The sequence below is a fragment of the Arvicanthis niloticus genome, chromosome 10, assembly GCF_011762505.2.
Source record: "Arvicanthis niloticus isolate mArvNil1 chromosome 10, mArvNil1.pat.X, whole genome shotgun sequence".
In the NCBI taxonomy this organism is placed as follows: Eukaryota; Metazoa; Chordata; class Mammalia; order Rodentia; family Muridae; genus Arvicanthis; species Arvicanthis niloticus.
The window spans coordinates 20,077,697-20,101,144 of NC_047667.1; the positions used below are offsets into that span (position 1 = coordinate 20,077,697).

A 23,448-nucleotide genomic window follows, 5' to 3' on the forward strand; every position below is an offset into this window, starting at 1 on the left:
AGGCAATGAGATTCAAACTCAACCAAGAAAGAGGAAGAGGAAAGAAACGGGAGGGAGAGAGAACAGATATCTAAAAATTGTTTTCTATGGTTGTGAGAATGAGGATAATTTTAATTTTCTTCTTTATATTTATCTCTATTTTTCCAATTTTTCTCTGTTGAGTAGCTGTTACTTATACGTAAACTGAGGGGAAAAATTTAATTTTTTAAAGTCTATCAAAGTAAAAATTTGAGGAAATAAAAAGAGGCAATGGTAGAATCCACGGAGCCAAGCTGGCTTGGGAAATTGAGCATTACGGGGGGGGGGGGGGGGAGGCCGAGAGGGACAGGGGAAGGACAGCATTCTGAGTGAGGAGAAAGAAAGAAGAGACCAGGCCAGGCCAGAAACTTGCTCCTGGGAATCCAGGACGGCTCCATCTGAAGAGCTCAGAAAGAAAGCATTTTGATTAAACAAAAGACACAAAGGCAAAGACTTGATCCAGCAGCAAAGTAGATCGAATGACCGGAGAAAATCCAAATGGGTGGGGCCTCAGGAGACAGCTCATCCCCTCCCCTGGGAAGACTGGAGCAATACTGCACCCCCATATTCTAAACCCTATCATATGTACCCATATTCAGGATGCCTGGTAACGAACCACAGGTGTGAGAAGACGCTTGTACTCGGAGCCTGTGAGTTGAGAACAGAAGGCTGAAGCCCTTCACTCTCTTGCTCATTAAGGACTGGAGATGGCTGCGAATTAAGACATGGGGCTGGGTAGGGATGGATCATAGAGAAAGACGCTCAGATTCTCATGCATCTTCCTTCCCAGGAAGCCAAGGGTCCTGCCTGATACTGAGATTCAAGCTTAACCTCAGCAGTGTTCTTCTCTGGGAGTAGTTTCAAACTTCAAGCTGATATTACACAAAGAAAACTTTATTTGTAGAAATACATATGAGTCAAAGAGCCCATAGCTGGACTCATACACATATGAGTCTGAAAAGTTGAGTTGGAATAGTCAATAGTTATAAGACACCTATAATTTCCTGACACCTTCTTCCAACAATAATTCCCTATCAGATGTTTTCTTCCAAAATTCACATCAAGGAGCCATTAGTTCATTGTCTTATTGGGCTTCAGTAGAAAGTATGTCTTCAGTTAAACACCAATTCCTGTAGTCACTCCTCTAGAATTTAACAGGATTGTTTATTATATGAAAATACATCACCTGCTCTTGACAGGCTATAAATATAATCTTCTAACTCTTGTGTTCAAGTACAAAAATAAATAGAAGTGCAATAGAAAATAAATACACATATTAATGAATAAATATAGAAAGCATTCGAAAAGACATTACAGAAAATTTTACAAAGTTACAGTGTAAGGGAATACAGAGACACACAAAGGCATCCATATAAGGAAACCAAAAATATATAAATAATATACACTGTAGCCAGCACTAAATTATATCACAAGGGGGTGATGGTCTGAGGCCATGTCTTCGTGGTGCTGAGGTCTGGGACTCTGGACAGGAGTGTTCTCAGCAGCCTCGCCATTTTCATCTATATCATATCCTCCATCCATCTCAGAAGAATGCCTAGTTCTCCCAAAGCCTTTACCACAGCTGCCTGAAGCTCAAGCTGAAGGAAGAGCATATGCATCTTGTCAGAGATGCAAAAGAGACAGTTCCAGAAATAATCTTACCTCCTGTTGGTAGATCAGCTGAGATATATGTCTCTCTCTCTCTCTCTCTCTCTCTCTCTCTCTCTCTCTCTCTCTCTCTCTCTCTGTGTGTGTGTGTGTGTGTGTGTGTGTGTGTGTGTGTGTTGTCTGTGTGTGTTCCCTACTGTGCATACTTTGATCTAATAAATATTGACTATATCAAGCACTGGGCCAGTTCAGAAGTGAATAGCACAATCCTTGTTTATAAGAAATTCTCAGTTGAGGAATAGAGACATGCAGGAACAGTAACTGAAATGAAGGATGACGACCAAATGATGGGAGTTTCTACAGTATGGCAAGAGGTAGCCAACTCTGGGAGAAGCATCCATTACCTTCCTGGAGGTGATGGCCTAGGCTGAATCAGGGAGGAGGAGGGGGAAGGAGAAAGGGGAGGAGGTCAGTGAGCATTTTCTTGGGAGACGTGCAGGGGTATCATTGTTAGAAACAACATAGATGAATTTATATGATGTTGTAAGTGCCTTTGAACATATGTAAGTATGTGTGTATTGGAAAACAACTGATTCTCATTTATCCCCTGCCCCGCCTTAGAAGATCCAGGTGTCTCTGGAATTCTTTCTTCACTGGTGGGGAACCATGTAGAGAACATATCCTTCCAGGACCTGGGATAGTCCCTAGGGCCACAGTGAAGTAGTAACCTGGTTTTTTTTTTTTTTTTTTACCAACATGAATATCCCTCCCACATATCTATAATCTCAGTTCCAAACATACAAACATAGTATGTATCTACCTCTGTGAAGTGACTCAGAATTTGGTTGTATTTCTCCATTGCTTCTTCCCCACAATGACATGCCATGCGAGAATGCTGGAAAAAAGACCCAAAGAATGGTAAGTTGTATTTTTATCTTTTAGTGTACATGATGTTTTGCCTGCATGTAAGTCTGGGCACCACATTCACACATTGCCAGGGGAGGCCAGGAGAAGGTGCCGGGTCCCTGGGACAGGAATTAACAAAGAGTTGTGAGATACCTTGTGGGTGCTGGAAATCAAACCTGGGTCCTCTGCAAGGGCAGCAGCCAGCGCTCTTAACTCTCTCCACTTCTAATTTTATTTTAAAATTTTGTCTTTCTGCTCTTGCTATTGGGATAAGCAGAGAATTCTGTTTCTACAACCCTATGAATAGTCATTTCTGTAGAAAGTCTTTTCCTGCTTCATCATTTGGGTTCATGTGACTAACTGTCAGGCTAATAAGCCAGCTTTTCAGTTTTAAATATGGAGCCCACAGAGTGTATTTAAAGACAGTGCTGAAGGTTTCTCCAGTTCCTGTGCCCCACTGGCTTCCTACTCTAGCTCCTGTCTAGGAGACTCTAGAGCAAACCCAGGTCCTTATGGAAAGAACGGAATTCTATAGCCCTGTTCGTAACCTAAGATCAATCCCGATAGCCCATCGACCTGCCGCCCTAGTAAGGATGTAGAATGTATTACCTATAGAAAAAAAAATCTAGTTTCACAGATACTAGCTAGTAATCATGAATACCAAACAGCTAGCATTTTATATTTCTTCAAACTTTCTAGGATGCTTTTTTGAATGGAGTATATATTCAGTATTTCTAAAAGAGTTACAGGTTTAACATTTTTTTATTATTATTATTTATTTTGGGCTCAATTTCTCTACCCATTCAATAGGATAGGAAAATGAGCCTGGTTGCTAAGTCCTTCAAAATGTGTAACTAATACCTTTACTCACACAGACTGAGAGGTCCTTCTTGATGATAAGAAAGGAGTTGGCGAGGCTGCTGATCTTTCGCAAGGTATGGTGGTCAGGGGTCTGGTAGACTTTGAATACTCTGTCCAAATAGAATCTCACCAGATGGCGGAGGAAACAGCACCTATCTGAAGGCTGAGGAGAAGTCAAGTGTATCAAAGGGGAGAGCAGGAGACAAGACCAGGCTGATAGATTCACCTGGATTCACCCTCCCTGAGCTCCCCCAGATCAAATCCAGACCTTTATGTCTTTCAAAGACTCAGTCGTCCTTAAAATTCTGATGTCAATATTTTCATCTTCAGCTTGCTAAACAGGAGAAAGGACAAGAAGAGACAGGTGGTCATTGACTGCTGCCAAGGTCTTAGATATCAAAACTCTTGGTCTCTTTCCTGCCAGGGTCTAGTGAGAGGCATTTTGGAGCTACTAAGTACAGGCACCTCTTGGAAATACACTGTCCAGGTCTGGAACCTCTCTCCATCCTCCCAGTTTTCTTTAGCACACTACCGGGATACACTGAGACAGACAGACAGACAGACAGACAGACAGACAGACAGACAGACAGATAGGCAGGCAGGAAAAATGGAGCCCTCCTTTACATACCACACTATGCCGAATCTCAGAAAATTCTCTTTGTATTGCCTGTAGGTTTGCAGTGATCACACAGCTTCCCAGATGGAGGGTCTTGTGCCCAGTTAAAGGAGTCCAGAGAAGAAAACCCACAGCAGAGAACAGTCCAAAGGCAAGACCAGCGCCTTTCATCTTACACCTAGATCCTGGAGACCAGAAGTGGAAATTCAAAGAGATCAGTCAGGACTATTGATGTCTCTGGTCCAGCCACCAGGAATATGCCAGCACCAGCTATCCACTGGGTAGGAACTAAACAGCCTTCTCCAGCTGCAAGCAGTGCTATGTGTTCACACAACTTCCTAAGAAAAGCTGCTTCAGACAGAAGCCTCCCAGTCCCCTTCAGGATCTAGGTACTGGGTAGTACCACGGGTCATGGCTCCTTTATTGGGTCGTCTTCCCAGCTCCACGGTCACTGCCAGCAGAGAAGGCCTGGAGCAGCAAACACTTGCAGTGAACCAACAGATGACATATCAGAAGAAATGTCAAAACTTGTTGGAGGGAATTGACGTAGACACCCCCGCCCCCCTTCCAGAAAGCCGCTGCAACTCCTTCTGCAGTCCCCTTAGACCTACAGGTCTAAGGTTTCTAAAGTCTACAGGTTTCCACAGTGTCACAGAAGCTGTGAGCATGCCACCAAAAATACCTGCAGGAAAATTGTCTAGATTTTACAGACACCCAGAGGGCAAAAGAGCCTAGTTCTATTTGGCATTGGTCTGAGATCAGAGTAGTTAATGAAGCATAATAGGTTCATTGCAGCCACATTGCCAAAAAAACAAAATCATCGATTTCGTAACAGTCCTTCTGCTGATGAAAGGAAAGAACGGAAGGGGCTCCGCTTCACCAGGCTCTGTCCAGAGGCTCCTGGGGCTCCACAGTGCCTTCTGCAGGGGAGCCTCAGAAAGACACACGACTATGGCAGATACAACAATAACAAGCTTTCTCCCTGGCCCTGATTCTTAGACCTGAGGCTGAGAGAATGAAACCCACCAGAATAGCAGAAACGCATTTGAAACAGTTTGTGTGTTCTTCGCAGTGAGGGTGCTCAGTTAAGAAGGAATGGTTATTGAGTTTTAAGATAAAATTAGAATAGCCTAGGTTGAAATGAGGCTCTCACCGCCACACAAACACAACTAGACGTTGTGGAAAGTCTTTTGAGATGCCATTCTCTGTCAACTGTGTCTGCTGCCCCAGGCTTTACCTGCTGTCAGTAACAGTGGCCCTAGGGTGGGGACAGAATATTGTAATGCAGCATCAAACAAGGTCAAACAATATCAAAATCTTAAATGATAACAGAAGTTGGCAGTATCCTACAGAGCCATCAAAACAGGAGAGCCATGTACCCCTGTATATGTATTTTCATATTTTTAATATGTTTTCTTAAAACTAAATGATAAAAATATTATTGGTGGGTGTGTGTTCTTCCCTTTTAAAAAAAAAAAAGTCAGGTAAAAATTTGGAAGTCTAAGTGAAATATTTAAATTTTCAATGCTCCTAGGGAGATGGCTTAGTCAGTAGGGTGCTTGCCTCATAGGCATGAGGACCTGAGTTTAACACACACTCCCAACTGGTGTGAAAAGCTGGAGCATACCTAGGGTCTCAGGGCTGGAAAGGCATAGACAGGGCAATCCCTGGGCTTGATGCCCCTGCCTTACCTAATCACTATGCTCCACTCCCCAGTGAGAGATCCTGTCTCTAAAACAAGATGAATGGCTTCTGAAGAACCACCCCCAAGTTGACTTCATGCCACCACATGCACACACACACACACACACACACACACACACCATGTACCTGGCCTGACAGATATAAAGATATTCTAAAAAGACATATAATGAGAATTTTGCTTCTTGAAAAAAGACAGAAATATTATGAGAATTTGTTTTCATTTTAATCCCAGGTGTGGAATATGGGGCTGCTTCAGATGGTCTACAGCAGCTGTCTATGATTTGTCTCATGCTCTGGCAGGGGCATAATTTGCCAACAGCAGATAGTTTCTGCAATTATGTGATGTTTGGAATTCTGAGGACTTCTAAGAGGTTATATAAGTGCTAGGGCCCCAGAGGTGGTCCAGATGTTGTTAGTGGTTGTTGGTTGGTCGCTGTTGTTTGTAGTTTCTTAAGTAATCATGCTCAAAGAAGAAATTAGATATCTGGATTGTGAAGATCAAACTTGCCCCAAGGAACTTGATGCCCCTAGTCAGCAGGAAGTAGCCTAACGATAATGTTGCCCCCTTTCCCTCTATTTTTTAAACCTACGTTCTTTGTTCTGTGAAACTATAAAATTTTATAAAACTGCTTCCATGTTGGAACATGGAAGTTAGGGTAGAATAAGTTCTCTCTCTTATTTTTTTTTAAAAAATGAGAGCTGTAATTTTTGTATCAACACGATCATAAACTCAACAACCAGAGCAGCATTTGTTGAACACCCAATGTCCTAAATGTTGTGATACTATTACCAACTGGATACATGGATAACAGTGACACTTCCTGTTTCTCCAAGAGACTTCATCTTTCTAGAAAGATTTGGGTGGGGGACATGACTGACCCTCAATATATCTGGGCAAATGATTGTGTGGACCGGGCTTATCCCCAGGATCATCTGAGAAAGTCTCTTACCTGAGTTCACGAAGCGCTGCTCCTTCTGGTCTCCTAGGAGTCTGTCTCAAGCCGAGAAGCTCTCAGTTACTTATATGTATGCCACATGCAGGAAGTGAGCTGTTGGAGGCAAGGACTGGAAAGCCCTTGGAGTCTCTCTAGTGATGTCTCCATTTCCCCAAGTCCCAAAGTGCTTCTCTGCATCCTGGCTCATCCCAACATCTTCCTGAACAAGCACTGCCTGAGGGATGACTGAGTGTAGCTATGAACAAGGAAGGCACCTCCCTCTGGCTGCATGTGCCCTCTGAGAAAAGACAGAGGCACAGAGATCAAAATTATTGAACTAGAATGGAATTCCCTGGGAGCACCCCCACTCTCTCACCTAAGCTCAGTTTTCCTGCTTTCTCCCTCCTTTTGGTGACACTATAAGATGGCTCCAGGAGTGACTTGGATGGGTTATAATCTGGTAAAGGAAAACCAGGAGTCACTAGGATTCCCAGAATTTAGAATACATCTTTTGTTATAAATGGAGTTTCTAATTCCTAGAAATTTTGAAGGATTATAGCTTGGAGAGGGAAACAGCATTGCCTTAGCAAATGCTGTTAATTCTGTTACAATTCTTGATTCACAGCTGGAAGAAACTTCAACCAGTCCCCAGGGTGAGGGGCTCCTTTGTTTTTTACATCCATAATTATCCCTGTCTTTCTATCCTGACTCACACTTCATGGTACATCAAGCCAGCTTGAGAAAATGGAGTTTCAAAACTAGCTGTGAACATCTAATCAGAAGATAATAAGAAGGAGAATCCCCTCTTATGAAACAAACCCAAGTTCCAAAGCAAGCCATTTTAGGTAGGGGGAAGGAAAAAATTTTGTAGACACCAAGAAAGAAACCTAATAACTCCTCTTCCCATACTGGGTCCTGAGTTAGCTGCTCAGGGTTTTCCTGGTCCATGGTGTCACAGTTGCTGACATCAGGGCTTCCTGCCCAGTTGCATCATTTTGCAGGGAAACACACGGGCTTCAGGGTCTAGAGGAAGAATCCTAGCTCACAGGGTGCCAGGCAAGTAGAAGTCTCTGCCACTCCCTCGACTACATACTGGGAATTTTGCTGCACTTTAAACTCTCTGGAAGACAGGCTGGATGGGAAAGACTAAAACAGCTGACTCAGCAGAAGTGCATTTTCACTTCCCTGTCCTCCCACTGCCTGTGTGAATGGCATCATTTCCCCTTCCTGCATCCTTATGTCATGCTGCATTCTACCAGGTCAATTCACCACCTCCCTTTCTGTATGCACAAACCCTCCTTCTGACCTCATTTAATCCCCAGAGTTGGCTAATCCCTCTCACAACTCTACCTGCCAACTGTCTTTCGGAACATCCTCCCTCAGACTGAGGTCAGGTACAAGAATCCAGATGAAAATTGGAATTGTGTTTTCTCACCTACAAGATTGGGGATTTATACTATTATTTTCCTTCTAATCGCATAAGCAAACATGGAAAATCCTCCCAAGTGCAGTCACTGGACTAGCTCACTCTAAGTGACATCTAAGTGGAAAAGAAATGATCTTGAACCCACCTGACATGAGAGTTCTAAACCTGGGAGAGAGGGGATGGGTAGAAAGAAACTACATCTTTGCACTAGCCTTCAATCAAACATGACTATTTCCTTCAGTTGTAAGAACAGACAACAAATACTGGCCACCACAGCATGGGGAGAACAGATGATTTTTGGTCCCTGGTGGATCTCATTACAATACTTTCAGACGTCTCAAAATGGCACCTGTAATCATCAGTGCTTATCTGTAGAAGGTGGTTCTGATGCTAAGGTCCTGTTCCCCAAATAGTTCTTGATCAATTGATAAAGATACCAGCAACCAGTGACTGAAGACGGCGGGACACTTAGAGTTGTACATGGTGGACGTAGAGAGAATCAGGAGAATTGGGGAAGAAGGGGGCAGCAGCAGCAGGAGATAAAGCCAGCCAGCTGTGTGAGCTTGTCGTTGGAGTGTCCAATGGCCACTCTAGCAGATTACGCCTGGGATGCCAGGGAAGGTTTAGGAGTTGCCCAGTCATTGAGTTAGCAAAGACATTTTAAGATTAACTGGTGTGTGTGTGTGTGTGTGTGTGTGTGTGTGTGTGTGTGTGTGTGTGTGTGTGTTCATCCATGGATCTAAAGGAACCTGGTAGGATGGTCTATCCGGAGTTTAAAGTAGGGTAGCAAAAACTGCCCAATACACTTATCAATGCTGCTAAACCATGTTCATGTATTAACCAAGAAATAGAACTTTATCTTTAGATTCCCATAGCTGCATTTTAACATTATTGGCCTCTTATCTCTTGCATGTATTTAGAAACATTATTCTGAGTAGAATCCCTAAGTCTTACTATATATATGGCAGAAACATCATGGCACACTAAGAGTTAAGAACCCTTGTTCAATAGTAGAGGCATAGACACCATGGTATGTATAGTGACCATACCTCCCCAAGCGTGACATGTGGTCTGAGAAGAAAATCTACATGTGGTGATGGGAAATCCTCAGGGATTTCCTTGGAAAATTCAGAGCCCATGCTTATGCTTGGTACATGGGTGAGGTGAGAGTTGACATTGTTTCTGAGGGACAAGGAGAAGGTTTCCTGGAGAAAGTCTGGTCTGAGCAAAACCTAGAAGAACTAATGTTCCTGAAGGCTTTGGGGATGAAGAGATCATGGCAGCCAGAAGGGTCTATACTCCTCACAGCAAGGAAAGCTGGATTAGCTTCCTCAGACCAGAAAGTGCTTCTGCACCTGTGCTGGGGACACTGCCCTGTGAGGTTTGGTGAGATTAGAGCAGGTATTGAAGAAGGTTTAAATTTTAAAAAGTGACAATTACAATGAACTGTGAACACTCCAGTTACTCTGTAACTCTAGTGTGTGTGTGCGCCTCCTGGCCTCCACAGGCACTGCATGCACATGATGCATAAATATATACGTGTTGGGTTGTAGTGTGCGTGGGTTGATATGCGGGTCCAGCGTCTGTATCACCATGTGGCTAGGGCCTCTTGTGTTTCTTGTGGAGACAGAGGTACAGGAATTTGTGTTCATTCCATGCTGCCACAGGGGGTGGGGGAAGGGGCATTGGACTATGTGAAGCCACAGGACTCTGCTCCAAGGGTGAGAGAGCACAGTCTGAGGTCCCACAGGGAGCTGGGGCTCTTGGCTTCTGGGTCCCCAGCCCAAAAGGCAGGGGGAAACCCACTGTTCTCAGGCCCTTGGGCCACCAGGTGCCATTGGGGTGCTGTGGAAGGGCTGAGAACAAAGTGGGGGCATACGGGCTGGATTTGCCCACAGCAGAATGGGGGAGGGAGAGAAGCTCTGGCAGTGTCATGAGGAGAGGAAAGTTCTAGGTTGCAGTGGCTCGCTTGGCTGTGTCATGGCTGGCTTGGCTTGCTTGCTTGGGTTGGTGACTTCCGTGGCTGGGAACTCAGAAAGTTCTATGGGAGATTAAACGGTGGCTCTGTGGATGGAGACCTGCTCCACTGTTCCCCACAGCAGGTCCCAAAGAAGAGAAATAGTCTATGGTCTTAAGATATTTATTGTCATGGCGAAAAATAGATAAAAACTATGCCCTAGTATTTTCAGGGCGGGCCTGAGGTTAAATACCTTTTGCAAAGAGGAGGGTCTGGGAAGGAATGTTTACTTGGCTATGCCGTCTGGCCTTTAGGTATCTCGTTAATATGGAGATCTGTCTTTAGGCTCTGTGGCCTGTAGTCACTCCCTCTACCTGTGGAAGGGCTAGAGGGCATTGTCCTACATGACTGAGAGGCATAGATTTATGGCGGTCTGCAGCCTCGTGTCAGGAGCCTAGAGTCTGAGAGCATGGCAAACGCCTACTGTCCCTTGCAGGGAACCCTGTAGGATCACCTGCTGGGTCAAAAGAGGAATTGGAGGAAAGAAGGAGAGGGGGCTTTGCTCTGCTCTGGGGAGAACTGGCTGTCAGAAATGAAGCCCACATTGCAGGTAGAGTTAGACTATGCCAAAAGCTGGCCACAGGCTTCGCTTCTGGTTTTAGCTCTTTGAGAATTCCATCCAATGTGTTTTAATCATATCCACCCCTCCCCCAATGCTCTAGCTGTACCCCTTTTCCCTATCCACCCAACTTTGTGTCCTTTGATTTTCCCACCATGTTTAATGTGTGCTGCCCATATATTTGTGGTTGTGTGGCCTGCCAGCAGAGTATGGTCAACTTACCAGGTGATATACTCTTAAAAATCAACTCTCCCTCCCCCAGCAGGCGTCAATCCCCAAGATCTTCAGCTAGGGTGGGGCTTAGTCCTTAGGCTTTCAGTAGCTCTTACGGTATGTCCCAGTTCTTGCATTGATTTCTTTAATCCTCGTGCAACTCTGTGAACTATGGAAAACTAATCTCATATTTCTCATGTCAAGGAGCAGAAGCACGGAGTCTTCTTAGAGCATCAAGCAACATGACCAGACAGAGGCGCACATCTCCTATTAATAAATGCTGGGATTCGAAGCAAATCAGAAGGAAAATAGAATCTGCACCCCGTGCTAGGAGGATTTCAGACTTCCAGCTGGACCAAGAACACTGAATACTGGGTGACACATTCAGGACTCAGTCTCTTGCTCCTTTGCTGTTTTGATCCATTTTCAGTGCAACTTCAGAGGCTTGCCCCTCCTCAGACCAAGATGTCGATGACGTTTCTGGGCTTAATTATGCACATTAGTGACTTTCAAAGCAGAACCCTGGGCCCTGCAGTATAAATCCCAGTCAGAGCAAAGTGAATTTTTCCAGGAACAGAAGAAAGGGGAACCAAAGCTAGGACGGCTGTGTTTTATAAAACGTGGTATAATGTGGCAGAGGGGAATGTCTTGGCCAAGGCTTTCCCCTGAGGAGTCACCACTATGCAACAGACCCAGTACAAAGGAAAGTTTATTGGGGGGAAGGGAAGGGGACTTGGAGAAGGGGGTAGGGGCATAGAAGGGGGGACAGAGATGGACAGAAAGAGAGAAGAGAGATGAAGAGAGGAAGAGGCTGGCTGGGAACACATGGGGAAGAGAGAAAGAAGATGGAAAGAGGGAGGGAGGGAGGAAGGAAGGGAGAGAAGGAAGGAGGGGGAGGGAGGAAGAAGTTCTTCATAGCTAACTGTGAACAGGACTCAGATAAGGAGCTGAATCTGCTCAGAAGAAATGGTGGTGGAAGTTTGGTTTTCTGGTTTTGGTTTGGTTTGGTGTTTTGGAATGGAATGAGTTCCCTTTCTCCCTTGTCATTGGTTTGTTTGGGATATGACAGGGGGTTGGATAATCCAGAACAGAGACAGGAAAGATTGTTGGTTTCCACCACAGACTCACTCCAGTAGGATATTTGAAAGTCCTACTAAATAGCAGCCTTCCAGAGGCGGAAGGTGGAGTGAAATCCCACCAGATCTTTGTCTTAGAGGTGGGGAGAGGAGAAGTTGGCCATCTTAAATGTTTAAGTGAAAACTACATTAATCTGCTAGAGCTTCTTTTCCTGTCTGTCTAATAGGGGTCTGTCTGACTCCTCTTCCCTCAAAGTGGAATCACAGAGAGCTTCAATTTTTCCTCCTGTGTGGGGTAGCTGAATACTTTTTAAGGTATTTATGGGCTTTTGTATTTCTTATTTTGAGAACTGTCAGTTCATCTCATTGGTCCATTTATTGACTGACTGTTTCGTTTCCTTGGTGGTTAATTCTTTAATTCTTTGTAAATTCTGGATGTTATCTCCCAGATAGAGTGTTTTACCTCCTCCTTAGAACATCTTGCTGTTTTACCTTTTTGTAAACATTCTATTCTAAAATAGCCTGTTGTTTCACCTCCCTTCTCAGCCTATGTCTTAAGAAATTTCTTTCCAAGATGGAAGGCTTCAACTTTGGAGGAAACTGCTACCTAACAGCCCTGCTGATGGTTTCTTTTGCTATGCAGAAATTTTTAAATTTCACCCAATCCCATTTGTTGACTCTTGAGGCTAGTTTTCTCTTGACAGCCTTGTAGCAAATTTTAGCAGAGCCATTGTATCTGGCATGAATTCCACAGTGATGGCAACTAAGCTTTGAAACAGCCTTTTGTAAATTGTTCATGATTGTTATCTGAGGTTTTTATGAGGTTCCTCTTCCAAAGGACTCTCAGAGCCTTTGCATAACTTAATCCCTGAGACATACCTGGCAAACTAGGAAATTACTTAGGTAATGGTTCCTTCAGACAACTCCCAGATCAGATAAGAGGCTTTGGTATTCAGAAATCCACTTGCAAAAAGTGTTTTGTAAAACAGTAAAAAAGCACTTCTGTGAAGCTGCTGGCCTTGAGTCCTAGAGAGGCTGATCCCCCTACCACTTAGAAGCCTGAATGCATCCACCAGTGATGCCTCTCTCTCTTCCATCAATCGTCCTGCATAACTCAGGACACAGAAACAATCTCTGTAAGAACGTCATACATCTGCGTGTTGTTTCCACGGGGACTCCGATAATTTTCTTCATACTGTTCCACTTTTAGAATAGTCTATGTGATGAGCGAGTAAGCACAGTATTTCTGCATTATTTCTGAATGTTTCTCAAGCATCAACTCTGTGAAAGGAAAAAGAAAGCCATAACTCTGTCAATAAAACAAACAAAAAACAAGAAGTCCGAGAGCTGAGATGTGAGGTAGGTAGACTAGAGACACGGAGAGTGCAGATACAATGTTAGCTGAGATGAGAGGGAAAGCTCTGCTTCTGGTTTCCCCTCCCTCAACTCCCCCCTCTCTTCCTCTTCCACCACCATCTATCTCTACCACCACTGACAACAGCATTTCTTTCCTGCAGAAACAGATCACCAGACCTGTAAATCTCTTCCTCATCCAGGCTTCTCATCATAGATGTACAGGTCCCATGATTGAGGGTCCTGAATTTGGAGTTTGGATTCTGCTTCTACAGCTCATGATGCTTGACCTTAGTTGTCAACTTCACTATATCTGGAATCAACTAAAACCAAAGCATCTGGGCATGCTTATAAGTGATTTTCCTTATAGGGTCCTTTGAAGTGGGAAGACTAACCCTAAACCATGGCCACACATTCTGGTGGCAGCCTGTGCAAAAGCACATGGATAAAGAAGCTATTGCTTTTTGCATGCCTGCCCTCACTCTGATTGGCAAGTTCACTAACCTGTTTCTGGATCATCCCTTCACTGCTATAGTAGCCTACTTCTTCAGGATCCAACATAGACTGAGGTGTGGCACTCTAGGAATTCCCAGTACTTTGGCACCAAATTGGGACCGCCGACACATCTGGGTTCATGGACTGAACAACTACCAAATCCTCAGACTTTCTATCAGTTCACTTTTAAGCTACTGAGACTACACCCTGTGTGTCTAACTATGTCTGTGTGTATGAGTGCATGTGCACAAACACATGTGCATATGTGTGCACACGTGTGCATGCATGTTCATTTGTGTACGTGTGCGCATGCACTCATGTGCATATGCATTCATTTGTGTGTACGTGTATGTGCACACTTGTTCATATGTATTCATTCTATCAGTTTCATTCCTTTACAGAACCCTGACAACTGTAGTTGTTGGATGCTGGTAAACTTAAATCCTTCTTTATTTGCTCCCAATAGTCTGTACCTTACAGAACAAAGCTGGAGTTTGGGAGAGAACCCAAGTTCTCATCTCAGTGTTTACCAGGACTGCTTCAAAACATGTCCATTGCTCTAAATGTTACTGTTCATTCTGGAACCATGTTCTTGGTTCTATGTACAAGCTGCGTGGCATTAGAGATGTTACTTTAACCTCTTTTTCCATTATCATCCTTGTGGTATAATTCTCTTTATTACTGGCATTCAATGAGGTAACCTTCATAATCTAGCTTCATACTCAGCATCGCTATGGGATTATTATGAGAATGAAATACAATACATTTATAGTAAAATATATATTATGCCTTTGGGGACTCCTGCCAGCATACACAAACACAATACTAATGTTTGCTTAAAAGAATTGCTTTAATTCATTCAGGTCATTTGCTCGAGAAATGTGAATTTAACACATACTAAGAACCAGAGAGTGCACAAAACAAACTCTCCCCAACATCCATGGAGTTTACATTCAAGTCGAGAAACAGAATAAACAACATTGGCTGCTAGGAAAACAGCACAGGCATGAGATTGCTGGTGGAAGAGCTTGGATGTTAGGCTAACCGGGTTCTGTGAATTAAAAGCTTCAAGTATCCTATGTCTCTGGGAAAGTCTAGGGTAGTCAGAAAAATACCAAAACTGTTGGAACTGTTTATCCAGCATGGGAAGCAATTCATAGTCAACTTCAATAGACTGAGTACCCTGCAAACAATTTTGCTTCTCAAGAGCCTATCAGTCCCATTAAAGCATGACTGGTGAGGTGAGGGGCTGAAACCCCACTTCAGTTTGCAGGCAGGCATATGTGTGAAGCACACTGATCCTGAGGTAATGGCGTGCCTGGTGTGTCCAGGAACACGAAGGAAGTCAGAGTGGCCGAGCATAGCCGTGCAGGATGGAGCTAGGGAATGTGAACGGGCAGATGTTAGAGACTCCTTAGTCATGGCAATGAGTCTTGCTTCGAAATTGTTGTGTAGAGTACAGTGTGTTGAAGGCTGGGAAAAAGCAGGACTTCATGACTGTATCAACAGACACTAAAGTCAAAAGAAACTAAGTAACCTCTCTGGAGCAAGAGATGCCTTAGAACCAGAGTTATGGCTATCATGGCACCTTCCACCCTGCCGAGTCTAGGGGATTACCTCACTGTATAATCAACTCAACAATCTCAGACGGATGTCAACAACTATTTTATACAAGAGGAAACTGAGTACCTCGCTCAGTCATGCAGGACTGGCACCAAGTCTGCCCAACTTTGGAGATCTCATACTCTCTACAAAAGCATACACGTGATGGTTTGAATAGCGGCCCCCATAGGCTCATATATTTGAATGCTTAGTCAACAGGGAGTGGCACTATTTGAAAAGAATCAGGAGGTGTGATGTCATGGGAAAAAAAAATGTGTCACTAAGAATGAGCCTTGAGGTTTCAAAAGCCCATGCCATGCCCAGTATCTCTCTCTGAACCTATGGCTCAGTATGTAACTCTTAGCTTCTTTCCCAGACACTGTGCTCTCTGCCATGATGATAATTAACTAAACCTCTGAAACTATAAGCAAGCCCCCCAGTTAAGTACCTTCTTTTGTAAAAATTGCCTTAGCCATGGTGTCTCTTCACAGCAACAGAACAGTCATCTTGTTTTTCTCAGTCAAGCTCCGGTGCTATCTGTGTGGCCGAGACCACATCAGTGCCCCTGCTAGACCCTTATCAGGGGCTTGTTTTTCTCAGTCTGTAGAACTTATCTTTATGGAAGACATCACATGTACTTAACAAAAAGTTCAATGTGGTCATGCCTTAAGCTTTATTGTGCACACTGCGTTATTTATCACTAGGAAATTTTTCAGCAAATTGTGCTGTGCTTAAATATGCCTAATATCAGCTAGTTGGGAGTCAGACTCCCAAAGTTTGAGCCAGCACCAGTTACTGAGTCATGTTGGACCAACCTACCTTCCTGCCTCCCATGGATCGTTACTCTGACAGCCATAGTGGCTGCAGAGACCTGGCACATATGTATGAAATTCTCAAAGAGTAAATAAAAGAATTTTTAAAAGAAGAAGAGTGGGCCTCGTTCCTGAATTGCTCTGGCTTCTGTCTCAATTTGCTCTCCTCTGCCTGCCACACTCTCTCCCTTGTGACAACACCTGCCATGTAGTCCTCACCACGACCAGACAGTGCAACCCATACCCTTGAACCTCTAGAGATATGAGCTAAATAAATGTGTTTTGTTGACAAAGTTACCCGGCCCAGGTATTTCATTACAGCAATGAAAAATGTAGTCATATATCCACATAGATTTTTATCCCTGTCTAGGACTAAGCTTCCCCAGCTATTCTGCATCTCTGGGGCCTCTTTTACTTGCACAGACAAGTCTTCGATGAATCAGAAGACAATTCATTCTCATAGGTAAACCACAGTTTATTCATAAATGTCAGTCAGTACAATATGCACTATAGCACACCACAAAGGCCTGGAAGTCACTTCACAATAAGTTAGAGGGGCTGTCTATCGCTCCTATGATATCTGGGCTCTCTCAACAGCCACATATTGCTATAAATACCACAGAAGCCGACTCAGCTATTGCAGGTGGGATCAGCGTGCAGAGACCTCAGCCAGGAGCTGAGATCTACTCAAACCCCAATTTTTTCTGTAAGGCTCCAGCCCAGAAAAGAGAATTCCTTCCACATCAGCGAGTTCCCAGAAAAGACCCTCATTCCAGAGAATTATGGGGGCTTTCCACATCTGTCTCCTCTTCAAACTTAGCTGTTGACCACAAAACAAACAACAAAAACAAAATAAAACAACAACACGTTAAAAACAAAAACCCTCACAGTCTGTTATCTCTAGATAATCAGACAAGGCATTTGGTGTCAAGCTGCAGACGTCTCCTGATGATTCCTGTCAATCCAGGCTAAAAATATGTTCAGCTCTCCTAGAGACTTAAGGGCAGCAGATGAGACCTCCAGCTAAAACAAAAAATAAATAAGTAAATTAATTGATGAGTTGATTTTTAATTAAAAATGTAAAATGGCATCATGAGGTCTGACACACCAAAGTTTGGCTATTACAGTTCCCATATTCTGAACCCTGTGAGGTTTCCTTTCTCTTTATCAAACTTCTCACATAGCATTCAAAATCAAAAGTTACATATATATACTCACGGCTTAGCACCACTCCCATCCTACCAACCAAACAGTTTAAATCATTTTAGCTCCTTATGCATAAACTTTTAAATCCTGCATCCCTTTCGCCTTTTTTTCTCCTTCTTTTCACAGGAAATATTAGCCTTGCCAGCCAGGTCTTCTTAATCGTCTATTGACATCAATTCAACTTAATCACTCTTGTTTCTCAGGAAGTCTGATTCTCTCCAGGGAATAAGGAGAATATGTTGCCCCTTATAGACATATGTAGAGAGACTGGCTTGTATCTGTATGGATTCGGCCCACGTCAATAATAAATTTGATGACCTATTGCTTAGGCAGGAAATAGAAGGTGGGACATCCTGTAGGTAGAAAGGATTCTGGGATAAGTGCCAGGAACAGAGGAGTTCACCCAGGAAGATGTGACAAGACAGATGTATGGTACCTGAGCACAGGTAACCAACCACATGGCAAAATGTAGATTAAAATAAGTACATTATTTTAAATCATGATCTAGTCAGGTAAAGCCTATCTATATGGCCAAGGTATTTGTAAATATATTAGGAGTTTGAGTCTTATTTCTGGGATCATGGAGCAGCAAAGAAGAACCACCTGATTCAACAGATCTGTCAAAGCACTGAAATCCCCAAAGGATGTCTGCCCAAACATCACACAGCACATAAAAGAAGCAGACCTAGAATGCAATTCATGATTTGTTCCATCCCCTTCCATACTAAAAGGATGTGGCAGGGGTAAAGGATGTGCCGTTTACCTCTACCACATCCTCTGGAACCACTTGTGTGGGACCAAGTCCTGTGTATAACAAGTGCTCAACTTATGGAACCTCCTTGTGCCTCCATTTTCTGGTTTATTTAATGCAGTTTATACTCAGAGCCTTGCAGTGAAGAGTCAACGTGACAGCGCTTGGCTGGGCTTGGAACAGTATCTGGCTCACAGTACAAAACACTTGGATCTTCACTTAATAAAGCCTGTCCCCCAAAGATCCAGAGCTCCAAAATCGTCTTAACTCCTTTGTTTTTCAAAGCACCAGCATTATTTGGAGAGTGTTGAGCAGGAGAAACTTAGGCCTCAAGGCAGAACGACTGACCAGACTCTGAACTTCAGTCAGATTTGCTGATGACACACCCAACAGTTGTTCCTGCATCAGCACCCCTCCCTGTGAGAACTACTGAGCACACCAGCATGCAGGATGCCGAGGGCCAGCTCCCAAACATAAGGACAGTGTATGTATCATGTTTCATGGGTAACAGCTTCAGATTCACTGGGGATCATTGCGCCTTCTGTATGACCATATCTTATGCAGACCAGGCCTGATACAAAGGTATAAGAAAACAGTAGAGGGAGAAAGGAGAAGAAGACCAGAGAATTGCCCAGTGGGCTACAGCACTCTGCAGGTGTTAACGGGTGGAAAGAATGCATGTGGAGAGGATGAAATATTGGCACCCTCTCAACCCTCCTCTCAGTTTTCCATCTTCCCTACACTCTCCCCAGACTTCACCTGATTGTAGTTGTCATGGATGATTCTGGTTGCATTGGTGGCTTCCTGACTGCAGTGGCATTGTCTGTGTACCTGCTGGGACACAATGGGGACAGCACTCATTAGAAGACACTTACACTACCTCCTCTTCCTACATGCTCTTCCTTAGGTCCGGTGCAAAAGCTTAGGAGAGAGCACTTAACCTTCTGCTCACGCGTCTACAGTAAACTGGGTGGTTGGCATCAGAAGAACGAGTACCAGGCCTTCCTTGTTACAACTCTGAATGTGACACTCCACAAGGTTAACTAATTGATTAAATATACCCATTTGATTCTACTATTGTAGTTTTTAAAGCAGGTCAGGGGCTATTACCCTTTCTAGCAATTTTCAAATCTGAGACACAGAAAGTGAAGACATCTTCTGCCTCAAAGAAACCACACCACACAGGAACTCAGCAGCAGCCCTTGGTCTGGAACCTAAGGTTAACCTAAGGTTAGCCTAAGTTTTTTGTTGGTTACTTTTGCTTTTTTAATCTCTGTTTGATTTTAACAAGTGACCAGTGAACTTACAGGTGACCCTCAGTGATAGGCCTTTCCATATGACTTCCCAGAATGTCTTAGTGTGGAAATTCCAAAGGATCAGAAACAGAAAGTCCAGAGGTGTGTTTATGGTCAGAATGCAACCCTTGGCATGTCCCTCTGGTGGACTACTGTACACTTAGGAGATGCTCTGACGTCAGTTGGTCACTCCACGAGAAGACCCTTCTGATGAGGTGTCGGCAGGCAGAAAGCCCCTGGGACTAGCAAGACCATAGCAAAGTCTCAAAGGACAGGAAGTGAATGACAGGACAAAAAATGTCCTGACTCTGCAAGACCCAGGCTCCTTCTGGACAGATGGGAGCAGAAGCTTGGGAGCCTGATGCCCTGACTCACACATTGCTCCAGGGTTTTCTGCATGTAGAGGAAAGAGTTGGCAATGCTGCTGATTCTCCTCATGACCTCAAGGCTTGTCTCCCGATGGTCCTTGAACACTCTGTCTCTGTAGAATGTCAGCAGGTTGTTGGTCACGCAGCACACATCCAGAGGCTACAAACACAAATTAAAGCACGCCCTTGGAGGCCCTCTGTTCTCAATATTTCAGAAACCAAGTACAAGTTAAAAGGACTAAATGTTCTTTTCTAAAACAAAACAAAACAAACAAACAAACAAACATAGAGCTTGGAATTCTACCACAGACAAGGTTTGCTCCACAGCATCCCCAGAATGTTATCAGGAAACTCTTAAATCCCTCCAAGAATCAGGTACCTCTTTTATGAGATGATTTGTAACCCATAAGCCAAGGTTGTCAGCTCTGTAATCTTCTACAACATCCTTGGCTCCTGGGCATCAGGTATCATACCCGGCATGACTAATATATTCATCTTAGCCATGGAGCCCTGGACCACACTGCTGAGCTGACTTGCAGTTTGTCCCCTTAAATTGGGGGTGGGATGGGGTTTACAGACTAGAGAGTAACAGGCACATCTAGCAAGGTCAAAGGTCTCTAATGGAAAACAGATGCCTCAGAGACAAGACTCCAGATGTTCAAAGCACAGCCCAGAGAAGCAGGGCAGCTTCCTTCTAGCAATTGGCTCTCTGCAGCCTAAGTAAGATTTACTCCTCTGCCTCTAGACCTGAGGGCAGCTTTTCTTAGACAGTAGTAGCAGGCTGGTCAGAATGCTGGATCTTTTCTTCGGCTGTTCTCTCTCACTGGGCCGCTCAGCCAGAGGAAAAAGTCACACGCCTCTGTGTTATTAAAGACTGAGGCATTAGAAAAACATAAACCATATGGAAGGAAAGAAGGAAGGAGGGAGGGACAGAAGGAGAGGGAGGGAAGGAAAGAAGGAGGAAAGGAGAGAAAAAGGAAGGAAGGAAGGAAGGAAGGAAAGAAGGGGGATATGATAAAGATCCAAATTCACTAACTCCTTTCCTTACTCCATGTCAGCTATTCCTTAAGCTTAAGAGGAGAAAGACTCTGGAACGGAGACAGCCTGGAAGGGGGCGTGTCCTATTTGGCTTGGTCATTAACTCATTACCATCTTCTGTTTCACAATCTCATCTCGACTCCTCATAGATACATGGTTTAGTTTGTCTTGTAAGAACTCAACGACTACATCAGTGTGCATCATTTATTACAATAGATGCAGAGGTCGAAACAGTTGGGGTTTTTGTTTTAATTTTTAATTTGCTTTGCTTTTTGAGGCAGGGTGTTGACATCTATGAACTGGCAGTTGCCAGGAGAAAAGCCTATGCTGTGATCCAGATTCTATAAGGCTGCTTGATTAATTAGAACTTCTGTGACTGGCAACCGTAGCCCGCAGACCCAGAGCTGATTCATCCCAGGTCATCTTTATCCCCTCGGTAGTCATCCACCTGTGTCTGACCTAGCACCCGTGACTATCAGGAGAAACTTTTAGAATAAACTAACAGACCACTAGTGTCCCCAAAACTAAGAATGTCATTAGAGAGCACCTGAGGTCCGTAGCAGATTCTCCACAATGTCCTATAACCTGCCTACCTTATGTTTCCACCAATACATTTTAAATTTTTCATGACTTAAATTCTGACTTTCTTTTGTTACTACACAAACTCCATGAAACTGTACTGCTTTGCAACACTGATTTTTGGTATAACCTGGATCCCAGGCTGTAGTCACTCATATGTGACCCCAGAATAAACTATTGCTTATTCTCTTTGAGGAAAAGTTGGGTTTATGCATCAGCATAACCCTGGCTGGCTTGGAACTTATAATATTTAACAAACTGGCTTCAAACTTATAATGACCGACCCTCCTGCCTCTACCTCCCAGCTGATGCAAGTACAGGCATGTCCCACACACCTGGCCGAGAGGTGACTCTAAAGGTACCTGACAGGCTCTTTTTGTAAAGTGGAGAGTCAGCGTAGCAAGCTACTGTCTGGTAACATCCTATCTATACCTGTCCTGGAGAGTGGGGCTGCCATCCTACTGGCCTTCCCAATGAGTCACCTGACAGGCTCTTTTTGTAAAGTGGAGAGTCAGTGTAGCAAGCTACTGTCTGGTAACATCCTATTTATACCTGTCCTGGAGAGTGGGGCTGCCATCCTACTGGCCTTCCCAATGAGTCACCGTTATAAGGCTCAATACCAGACATTCTATACTAATTCTGTCATGTAACTTTAACCCCAAAAGCCCCTTCAGCCATTCTGTTGTCAGAAAGCCAAGGCTCACCCTAGTTCCAGAAGTGGCTGTCTCTCAGTCCCCTACTATTCTGCCTGTCCTTTGCATCCCAACGTTCTTGCTCACGGTCCCTGTCACACAGGCCTGACTTCACTGATATTATACCCATTTCCCCTGTATCTTAAACCTTTATCTGCTTATCTACACCCTCCTCAGCTTTTAAATGACTGTTTTGTTCTATTTCATTTCTCCCCCATGGGATCTTCCAAAGCAGCCACCAAGCCACTGAAACCGTGCCCCACTGAAGTACCTGGTACTTCTGTTACTCTCTGGGGAAGTGTCACTTCTTTGGCCATGCCCATGATTTCAAAGTCATTGGAATATTGATGTGACCAAACTGCTTAGATGACAAAGAAGCCTGGGCCATTAAGAGAATACTGGGCAGGGATTTGTTTCTTAGCACAAGAGATGCAAGCCAATCGGTACCTTAATGTTCCTCAGGTCCTCCAGGGTGGACAAGATGGTGACATTTTTGAAGGTGTCCTTAGTTTGCTGTGGAGAACAAGACAGACATCAATGAGAACCATCTACTTTTTCAGGATCCCTCACAAGGAACAGGCAGGAAGTTGCCTTGCACGCTAAGATGTAAGGTAAAGCATACCGACTCCCTCAGACAACCCATGCTCACCAGGGCTCTCTTGATCTCCTGGAAACTCTTTTCTATGAGGCGCATGTCCACAGAAATCAGACATCTCCTAAGACTGTAGATATGAACTGAGCAGAGAACAAACGTCATCCCCAGGAGCCAGTGAGACGCGCACTGTGCCTTCATGTCTTCTGCAGTGATGGAAGTCAGTCGTTCACCTTGACTGCAGAGATTGATTTTCTAATTCGCTGGCAAAACAAGGAAATGAATTCCATTGGCAAGGGAAGTCAGTAGGCGGCACCACCGTCCCCAGTCTGCTCCTTCTAAAAGAGTCCGGACATCTTGGGCAATTCGGGGACAGCAGGAGACAGTACTGTCCTACAGAGCAGGCGTGCTGGGCACTGTAGAAAACCTCTACACACAATTACCTTGTTTCAAGGGACACCTACTCTCCTGCCAAGGTTCCCATCCATGTCTCAACAAGGAGGGAACTAGGAATTTCGGAAATAAAATGGGTTGGCAGAGCTGACATGGTCAGCTGATCTCTGTACCCCCCTCCCCCATGGCCAGGCCTCCCATTTACAAAGCAATTTCTCTCCTGCATGCATAGCTCCCTCCCCTGGATATCACAGCTCCACACCAGACAGAAACCCATTTCTGATCAGGTCCCACCGAACCAGGAAATGTACTTTGTATTTAAAAAGATAGCTA

At 44.2% G+C, this 23,448-nt stretch overlaps 2 protein-coding genes across 2 annotated transcripts; both read right to left on the minus strand.

The window, feature by feature from the left end:
- Positions 1-329: 329 nt before the first annotated feature.
- Il20 (interleukin 20) lies at positions 330-4,587 on the minus strand. The gene is made up of 5 exons (XM_034513657.2): positions 4,022-4,587; positions 3,662-3,727; positions 3,404-3,556; positions 2,447-2,521; positions 330-1,616 (listed from the first exon to the last, which is right to left on the minus strand). The coding sequence occupies exons 1-5, from the start codon at positions 4,178-4,180 to the stop codon at positions 1,539-1,541; spliced, it is 531 nt and encodes a 176-aa protein (XP_034369548.1). The 5' UTR covers positions 4,181-4,587; the 3' UTR covers positions 330-1,538.
- Positions 4,588-17,065: 12,478 nt separating this feature from the next.
- On the minus strand, positions 17,066-22,964 carry Il19 (interleukin 19). Its single transcript, XM_034513625.2, has 5 exons — positions 22,780-22,964; positions 22,578-22,643; positions 19,829-19,981; positions 18,918-18,992; positions 17,066-17,224 (listed from the first exon to the last, which is right to left on the minus strand). Exons 1-5 carry the CDS (start codon positions 22,921-22,923, stop codon positions 17,129-17,131), a joined length of 534 nt encoding a protein of 177 aa, XP_034369516.1. The 5' UTR covers positions 22,924-22,964; the 3' UTR covers positions 17,066-17,128.
- Between the last annotated feature and the right edge of the window lie 484 nt (positions 22,965-23,448).

Bases quoted from the DNA above. Each gene is read 5' to 3' on its own strand.
- Il20 (XM_034513657.2), bottom strand. From the start codon at position 4,180: ATGAAAGGCGCTGGTCTTGCCTTTGGACTGTTCTCTGCTGTGGGTTTT. The intron at 2,522-3,403 runs GTGAGTAAAGGT...TCTTTTTTCCAG, and splicing joins AGAAGGACCTCTCAGTCTGT to CATTCTCGCATGGCATGTCA. The intron at 1,617-2,446 runs GTAGATACATAC...CTCTTCCTTCAG, and splicing joins TTCTGAGTCACTTCACAGAG to CTTGAGCTTCAGGCAGCTGT.
- Il19 (XM_034513625.2), bottom strand. From the start codon at position 22,923: ATGAAGGCACAGTGCGCGTCTCACTGGCTCCTGGGGATGACGTTTGTT. The intron at 19,982-22,577 runs GTACCGATTGGC...TTGTGTTTGTAG, and splicing joins AGGACCTGAGGAACATTAAG to CCTCTGGATGTGTGCTGCGT. The intron at 18,993-19,828 runs GTGAGTCAGGGC...ATTGTGTCCCAG, and splicing joins AGAAAACCCTGGAGCAATGT to CAGGTACACAGACAATGCCA.